The sequence below is a fragment of the Procambarus clarkii genome, chromosome 29 (assembly GCF_040958095.1).
Source record: "Procambarus clarkii isolate CNS0578487 chromosome 29, FALCON_Pclarkii_2.0, whole genome shotgun sequence".
Classification (NCBI taxonomy): domain Eukaryota; kingdom Metazoa; phylum Arthropoda; class Malacostraca; order Decapoda; family Cambaridae; genus Procambarus; species Procambarus clarkii.
The window spans coordinates 5269863-5279134 of record NC_091178.1 but is presented as its reverse complement, the minus strand read 5'-3'; the positions used below and the strand labels follow the sequence as shown (position 1 = coordinate 5279134).

Here is a 9272-nt window from a genome sequence, read left to right as displayed (position 1 = left end):
TTAGTATTAACTTTTTTTTTGCATGGTTAAAATTAGAAGGGGGGGGGGGGGGGGGGGGGGGTTTGACGTCATGTCGCGTTTGTTGATGTTGGTTGCATTCACAACCAGAGGCGGTGTGTGATGTGTGTGTGCTGGTGTTGTGTGACAGCTGGTGGTGACGACGCGGGTGATGGCGCCACTTGCCTAACAAGTTGCCATAACAGCCACATTAACGCTGTTGTCACATTAATGTACGTACTGCCTAACACTACGTACACATACAAGTACCGTCCTCACCATCAGCAGCGATTTTTTATTGTTGCCGCCGAAGGCGGCTAGTTTATTTTGTGCACCCCATACTCATCCTGTGAGCGGTAGCGCAAACGCATTACAGAGGGCACAAAAGGTCTTTATCAGACCTCATCTTTAGATTATTACATAAACAATTTCAGCTATCCTTCACACCTTATAGTTACAATGTCAGCGACGTCACTACCCAACCTGTCCTTGTACAAATAAAATTGGTTTTCGCTCGTATGCGCTACGACCAAAAATTGCCGTACTATAAAATTAAAATTTATTTTCAACGTGAAATGGACTCAAAACAGCAAGTTTTGGTTCCTCTGGTAGGTTACTAGGGCAGCAGTTCTAAGGTTTCTTCGTGAATGTTAATTTAAAGTGTCCTTTCCAAGTATAAGCCAGAGGGCCCACAACAGAAAACGGGACAGTACGTCACTTTTGCGAGCCGATTCCATTTTCTAGTTCGCACTAAGGCAATTTTTAGCCTTAGTGCGCATACGAGCGAAACGCGACGTTATTTGCAAGAGGACGGGTTGCACCACCACGGGTAGAGTGAGTGCCTGCAATGGTTTGTTGTGGTTGCAAATGCCAAGTGTTATGGTTGGCATCCGGGACACTGTGACGACACACCGCGTGTCGCCACAACGTTGTATCAGTGGTATAACAGGCCAACTGCATGGCCACGTGAAGATGCCAGATTACAGAGATATTATAATTACTTTTCTTTTACATTCTTGTGACCACATTAAAGTATGTGTTCATATTTGAAGTGCATGTAGGCCTTTTCACATTTTGCCTCATGCACTGGTAACAAGGTAAGGCCAACCCACCATCCAGTACCCGAGACACATGCACTCGCCGTCTGTCTCGCATGTACGCGCGCTCACTTATTCAGGGGAGATAAATTACCCAGAGTGCTTAAAATGAAAAAGAGGTTGGCATCTCATATTTTCTGGAGGAACAGTGCTACTTATCCTGCATGTGAACATACTTCCTTAAGGACACTGTAATGGGCAGCGTTTCTATTCCTGTGAATTTTGTCCCTTTGCTGCATAACTTTCTTTTCTAGTAGATTACATACTGACATCCCGGAGCTGGACAATTAAATAATGTCGCTTGTGACGCTCCTCTTTTGGCCAGAGGATAGGAGTGTAACCCTTATGGTAGGGTTACACTATGGTTCTGTTGAGCTGCAAAGTCCTGTTTCCTCCGGATTTTATGTAGATTGATTTTGATCATACCACACACTAGAAGTTGAAGGGACGACGACGTTTCGGTCCGTCCTGGACCATTCTTAAGTCGATTGTGATGAGGTAGAGACAGGCAATAAATAGGCAAGAGAGAGCTGGGGAGGAAAGTAATGTTCCTCCTCAGCTCTCTCTTGCCTATTTATTGCCTGTCTCTACCTCATCACAATCGACTTGAGAATGGTCCAGGACGGGCCGAAACGTCGTCGTCCCTTCAACTTCTAGTGTGTGGTATGGTCAACATACTTCAGCCACGTTATTGTGACTCATCGCCTGCATATAGATTGATTTTATTATGTATCTATATAATATTTTTATTATATATCTGTTGGGATACAGAGCCCTATCCCTTCTGGTTTGACTTTTACAGTTGGGGAGGCTACGCAAACTTTTTATAATCTAACAAATGATTGCCGAATAATGAACGAATGAATAATTGAGTGTCGTTGTGCTTATAACGCCAAAGAAACGTAGTCAACCGAGATTATAAAAGTATAGCAAAGGTTAAATAAATGTGCTTATATAATTTAATTGCCGCAAAATGTGCATAATTTTGTAGATCTCAGCTAAGTTTAATTACAGTTTAGAATTAGATCGACGTTCTCATACGTCCATCCCTCCCATCCTTTTTTCTTATTTCTTTCTCGCCCACTTCCCCCTAGACTCAGATTAATCTTAGTGGACAGCGAATCGTTCCAGCTGTTTTTTTTTTATTATTATTTTTCTACCACAGACGTGGCCACACATTTACAATGCTAACCAGCATATATACATTTTCTTCCGTCCTCCATGGACAGGGTTAGAGAAGTGTTAAACATACAGTTCAAGGGTTTATTGAACACTCAACCACAGAAGGTGATTCGGTGCTTTTAAAATGCTAAGCTAACCTACATGTTCCAGCTGTACCTCACGTAATCAACATACTCTATACAGTTTGCAACCAAAACAATAAAAGCGTCTAAACATGACCTTACTTTGTATAGTCTAATCATCGTCCTCTTTCCCCTAAACTTCGAGCAGTAATAGTTGCTATACAACGACAAGTTACAGCCCTACTCCTGTGCCAGGTAAGTCTACTACGGGCTCACCATAGCCTGTGCTAGTTGGAACTTTTTGTTCTCGGTAGCTGAATCTATAATAACAGTATAATACGACACAGTTACCTGGCACAGAATATGTAAGTCCACTACAGGCTCGCCATAGCCCGTGCTACTTGGAATGCCCCCCCCCCTTCCCCTCCTTGTTTACCCCCCTCCCTCCCCTCTTTGTTTACACCCCCCCCCCCCCACCCCGCATATTTATTTAAATTATTGGGGGGGGGAGGTGAAACGAAAATACAGAGCGCTTTCGTGTCTCAAGGAATACAGATGAGAAAAAATTAATGGATTTAGATTATATAAATATACACTTGAGTAGAATAGACATAAACATAGCATGGATGAAAATCAAACGCTTATATATAAAGGCTAAATACATTGGAAAACGATAAATAACACGCACCTGCATTTACCTGAGGGTCACTAACACTAGTGGCCTCGACGAGTACAGGAAGCCGGCGGCTTATCAAAGGTTGATATGATTTATTTCAAGCTGAATATTTAAGTTCAAAGGCGTTTGGCATATATGGCATCGGCGGGTAGGCGGTTCCATTGTTTATAACACTGTGGGTGAAAAAGAAAATCCTGTTTTAAGTCCTACATTGTGGTTTGTTGAGCTAGAAACTGGTGCTCCTTGTTTGTGATGCATCTGACCTTTTGAAGAAGTTGTCCGGATCAATATCCTCCAAATTGTTCAACATTTTAAAAGTTTCAATGAGATCGGCTTTGCCATGCCAGGTTTGCAGTGTTGTTAGCTCTCAACCAGTGTTATTAGATCATCAACCTTTCCTGGTATGAGAGTTGAATTCTGGAATTATTTTTGCTGCCTGGTGTTGTACTTGCTTTTAATGAAGTTCTCTCTGAAAATGATGTATCAATGCTTGGATACAATAATCATCATAAGGAGACATGTTTGTCATGTACTTTACATACCTGAATTTTCACCAAAGTACTATGAACATTTTTGGCCAAATATTTTGTAAATACAAAAAAAAGCTGAGACCAGACACACTACACACAGAGTTCACACTAACGTGATGCATCAAATGAACAAATCCACAAGGGCCGTGATGAAGATTCGAACCTGCGAACCTGCGCAGGTTCGAATCCTCGTCACGGGCCTTGTGGATTTGTTCACAAGCTGAGACTAGGGTGGTGGCATAATTGTGGCAACATAACATTGTTGACGAATAGTGGTGCCAACTGCGTAAGGCGGCGACAAGCCTCACCTGCGTCATCACGCCACCATTGGCGGATCCAATGGTAGGTGTTGGGCATGTGTATAGGAGACCATGGTCGGCGGGTAGTGATTGGACGCGGCAGTGATAGCTTAGAGAGAAAGGGTGGGGGGGAGGGGGATTGAGGGACGTGTGTAGCAGGGGAGGGAGTATTGTGTAGCAGGCGTGGGTGCGTTTGATGAGCAGGGGGGACGGGGGGATGGACTATGAGGCGAGAGAGGTGACCGGGTAGGGGGGGGGGGCAGCGTACATATGGGTAGTACTCACCTAATTGTACTCACCTAATTGTGCTTGCGGGGGTTGAGCTTTGGCTCTTTGGTCCCGCCTCTCAACTGTCAATCAACTGGTGTACAGATTCCTGAGCCTACTGGGCTCTATCATACCTACATTTGAAACTGTGTATGGAGTCAGCCTCCACCACATCACTTCCTAGTGCATTCCATTTATTAACTACTCTGACACTGAAAAAATTCTTTCTAACGTCTCTGTGGCTCATCTGGGTACTAAGTTTCCACCTGTGTCCCCTTGTTCGTGTCCCACCCGTGCTGAAGAGTTTGTCTTTGTCCACCCTGTCAATTCCCCTGAGAATTTTGTAGGTGGTTATCATGTCTCCCCTTACTCTTCTGTTTTCCAGGGATGTGAGGTTCAGCTCCTTTAGCCTTTCCTCGTAGCTCAATCCTCTCAGTTCCGGGACGAGCCTGGTGGCATACCGCTGAATCTTCTCTAACTTTGTCTTGTGTTTAACTAGGTATGGACTCCAGGCTGGAGCTGCATACTCCAGGATTGGTCTTACATAAGTGGTATACAGGGTTCTGAAAGATTCCTTACACAAGTTTCTGAAGGCAGTTCTTATGTTGGCCAGTCTAGCATATGCCGCTGATGATATTCTTTTGATGTGGGCCTCTGGGGACAGGTTCGGTGTGATATCAACCCCCAGATCCTTCTCTCTATTTGATTCTTGCAGGATTTCCCCTCCCAGATGATACCTTGTGTTCAGCCTCCTGCTCCCTTCGCCTAATTTCATCACCTTACACTTTCCAGAGTTGAACTTTGTGATGGCTTTGTGATTCCCAACCTTTTTGGGAACGGCCCTATTTTCTTGATACTGTTAAGTATCAAGAAACTCCAGTTTCCACTCCACGGGAGACATCTCCCGTCACGCAGGGTGCAGTCACACCTCCACAGATCTCCAGTATCATCTGTTGATACTGGTAATGACTCAAAAGGGCCACCACTTACGGGCTAATCATGCCCGTGCCACATTTTGGGTGGCTTAATCTTCATCAATCAAGTTTCCACTCCAGTATCACCAGTACTGATACTGGAGGGACAGGTCCCAAATCTGCACAGTAAAATAACAACGTACTGGAGTGAACGACATGGAAGAAAATGCAGAATAGAACCAGTGAAGAGCAGAGGTGCTATGGGCACAATCAGAGAACACTGTATGAACATCAGAGGTCCACGGTTGTTCAACGTCCTACCAGCGAGCATCAGAAATATTGCAAGAACAACCGTGAACATTTTCAAGAGGAAACTAGATTGTTTCCTTCAAGGAGTGCCGGACCAACCATTGTTTCCTTCAAGGAGTGCCAGACCAACCATTGTTTCCTTCGAGGAGTGTCGGACCAACCATTGTTTCCTTCAAGGAGTGCCGGACCAACCATTGTTTCCTTCAAGGAGTGCCAGACCAACCATTGTTTCCTTCGAGGAGTGCCGGACCAACCGGGCTGTGGTGGGTATGTGGGCCTGCGGGCCGTTCCAAGCAACAGCCTGGTGGACCAAACTCTCACAAGTCAAGTCTGGCCTCGGGCCGGGCTTGAGGAGTAGAACTACTCCCAGAACCCCATCAACTAGATATCAATCGGGTATCAAGGCTTACAAAGGGGGGGGGGGGTTAGCAACCCACTTGGTTACTACCAGGGTTGACTGAAACGCTCTAATGATTAACGTAGACATCTGGAAGAGGTTTGTATTCAAGCACAAACTGCAGCAGCAGTGAGGAAAACGTTGCGTTTTAGAGTAGATGGGTGAAAGTCTAGTCTCTCCCATGTGTTAAAGCATATGTGGTAGTTTTTAATTAACCTTAAATGGCTTATGAGGAACCTGAGGGCAGTAATTATTATTATATTCCGAGAACACAATTGTGAAGACCTTTCATAATTGAAAGACTTTTCACAATTATGAATGGCTAGTGTTGTGAAAGCTGCATTAGCAGTTCCATCTTATCTTCAAAGATGCAATATGAGCCACAGCTATGACGACATTCAATTAGCTCTGCAGACTTGTATACGGTACTTCTGCAAGGCATAGGCTCCGCTGTGAGCTTATGCCTTGGTTTATCATATATATATATATACATACATGATAAACCATCTTAAGGATATATATATGATAAACCATCTCGAAGGATGGTTTATCATATATACAAAAGCATGAAGCCAGAACTAGCAAACTTTGAATAGATCATAAACGCTTCCTCAGCTGGCATAGAAATTGAAATTGAAATAAGTTTATTGAGGTAAAATACACACAAAGGGATGAGGTAGCTCAAGCTATTCTCACCCGTTCAGTACATCGTGTTAATACATACCTGGCATAGAAGTCATCGACATAAGAGTAGGATCTAAACAAATTCTTTGCTATGAAAGTTCTTTTTTTTCGAAGTTTTATTTTCTCTGCTGTCGACCTACCTGGTAATTACTTTGAGCCGTTTGTTTTACTATAATTTCATCTTTATTACACGCTGGTATACCTGCTATTGTCAGGCATCGTGAGTAATATTTTTTTATTTATTTATTTATTTATATAAAAGAAGGTACATTGGGTTTGTGAGAATACATAGCATAGTATTTACAATCTTGTAAAGCCACTAGTACGCGCAGCGTTTCAGATTCAGATTCAGATTCAGATGTTTATTCAGGTAAGGTATATACATACAAGTGATGTTACATTAATGGATTGATATATAGATAGAGCTAGTACATACAATGCCTAAAGCCACTATTACGCAATGCGTTTCGGGCAAGTTTCGGGCAGAAACGAGATGATGACCATACGAAAACGCTTCTGTACCTTTAACTGTATATGTGTAGTGGTCAGGTTTGTATGATCACTGTGATGAGTCTTGCTGTTTACACACTTGCGAGTGAGGTATTAAGTGCTTGAAGAGCAATATTGACGACGCGCAGATCCGTGTGCATGGTTAAGTGATACCGTTTTGTGTGGGTGGATACGACTGTGAAGTTCTCTTGTGATGTACTCTTGTTTACGTGTGAGGGAGGGGAAGAGGGGTGAATGGTGAGGTTATGGGGGGGTAAGAATACCATCAAGAGGGTACCCCCCCTCCCCTCCCCACCCTCCCAGCTGCGTCCTCCCCCTTCCACTCACAATCAATGGAATGTGACGTCACGAGTGCGTCCGAACAGCATAAAATGGCCTTGGCTTAGACTTGGCGTTAGGGTAATGGCATTTTGATGAAACGTCACCTTCCTGGGCGACCTCTTGACCCTTACCACCGTCCACATTCAAGCCTCGTGCTTATGCTGTGACAGTCATTTGAATGTCACGAAAGTACTACAGCATTTAGTCACCTAATTTATGATACCCAATCGTTTTCGAATAAATATTTCCTTACAAAATATTAGCATGTATAACGAAAGCATTAGGATGTTAAACATCAAACTTTTCAGAAGGCCTTTGTTAAACTTCATCTGAATTTTTGTATAAAGTAAAAACGCATGATAGTGTAGGCCTATCATGCGTAACAAGTGTTGTGGCACACAAGAGTGGACCTAATTATGCCTGATAAGCCGATTTCCTGAATTTATATATTTTCTAATTTTTGTCTTGTGAAATGATACAGCTATTCATTTCATTAAGTAAGAGTTAGTTTTAACTCAAAATAAAAAAAAATTATCGTAGATATATGACCTACCCTACCTAATCTACCCTACCCTTAACCTAACCTAAACTAACATAACTAAGTTAATAATTTATGTTTTTAATATAATATAATAATAATAATTGAAATAAACCAATAGGAAATAATTTTTGGAAAATGAAGAAAATCACTCAGCCTATTAGGCAAATCGGGCCTTGCATAGTAGGCAGAGAAGTGCATTCTGGTTACAAGGTATGACGTGTGTGTGTGTGTGTGTGTGTATATATATATATATATATATATATATATATATATATATATATATATATATATATATATATATATATATAATATACTGTATATATAAATAGACTGGACTCAACCGATATACACCAGTAAAACAAAAAAAAAAAAAAAAAAATATTGTTGCTAAGAATTAGTGGCAAAACATACAACATAAAATTAAGAGGGATGATGTAATTGGCTAAAACAAAAATGAAAACCAACAAGAGTACCAACTTACTCCAGCAACAGACAGAACAAGAGGATATTTAACCTATGTTGGCACATCTGGATTAGTAGCTATGAGTGTAATCGAACATAAAACTAGGGAATGTGAGAAGCCGTTTTTGTTTAGCATGATTGGGTGCATTTGCAGACAACGTAGTGTGCAAAAAGACAGACAAATTGAAAAACCCAGGAAAGTCGATCATGAATCATATAAAATACAGCATGTTATCTTGAGGTTATCTTGAGGTTATCTTGAGATAACCTCAAGATAACATGCTGTCTTGTATATGATTCATAATTGACTTTCCTGGTTTTTTTTTTTGTATCTCTTAAGTTCATGTACTCTTAAGTTCATTCTGCAAACGGCGCATACAGTTTTAACATGGTTTATTTGATTAAATTGTTAGGTTTGAAAATTTTCAATTTATATTTACTTTTTGTGTACTATATATTTGTGTAATGTTACAAGTGTTGCAATAAAAGTAATACTGTCATTGTTTCTACAGAGTCGTGGGTTGATCTGTCAGACCAGCCAGGGAGTCCTGACCGTGTGACTCCACTGCCCTTTGGGAATGGTGAGGAGTACTTGCGGTTGTTGAGGGAGGCCCAGCGGGAGAGCAACCAGTCTTCTGCTCGTGTCTCGCTGTCTTCTTCGCGCCGTGACACACCTAGGGACTCTCCACACGATTCGTGAGTTCCTGCCCAAATTAGTGCACCAGCATGAACATTGCAATGCAATAGCAATGATGAACAAATCCACAAGGGCCATGTTGAGGATTCGAACCTACGTCCAAGATAATCCCAAACGCGCCTTAGTCGATTGCACCACGACATTTGTAAAAACCTTGTTTGTCTTGGAGAGGCTGCAGGATCTGTGAGAGGGCAGTAGCACTCCCGGTTGGAATTCTTTTACCATGTCATGACACAATTGACTAAGGCGCGTCTGGGATTATCTTGGACGTAGGTTCGAATCCTCAACATGGCCCTTGTGGATTTGTTCATTTGATGCACTGCCCTA

At 42.1% G+C, this 9272-nt stretch overlaps 1 protein-coding gene across 1 annotated transcript in view; it reads left to right on the top strand.

Annotated features, from left to right (window-relative positions):
• Positions 1 to 9272, top strand: part of BNIP3 (BCL2 interacting protein 3) — an 80982-nt gene that overhangs the window by 64095 nt on the left and 7615 nt on the right. The window contains exon 3 of the mRNA XM_045753208.2: positions 8761 to 8944. Within this exon, the coding sequence (XP_045609164.2) occupies positions 8761 to 8944 (184 nt within the window). The remainder of the gene's footprint in view (positions 1 to 8760; positions 8945 to 9272) is intronic.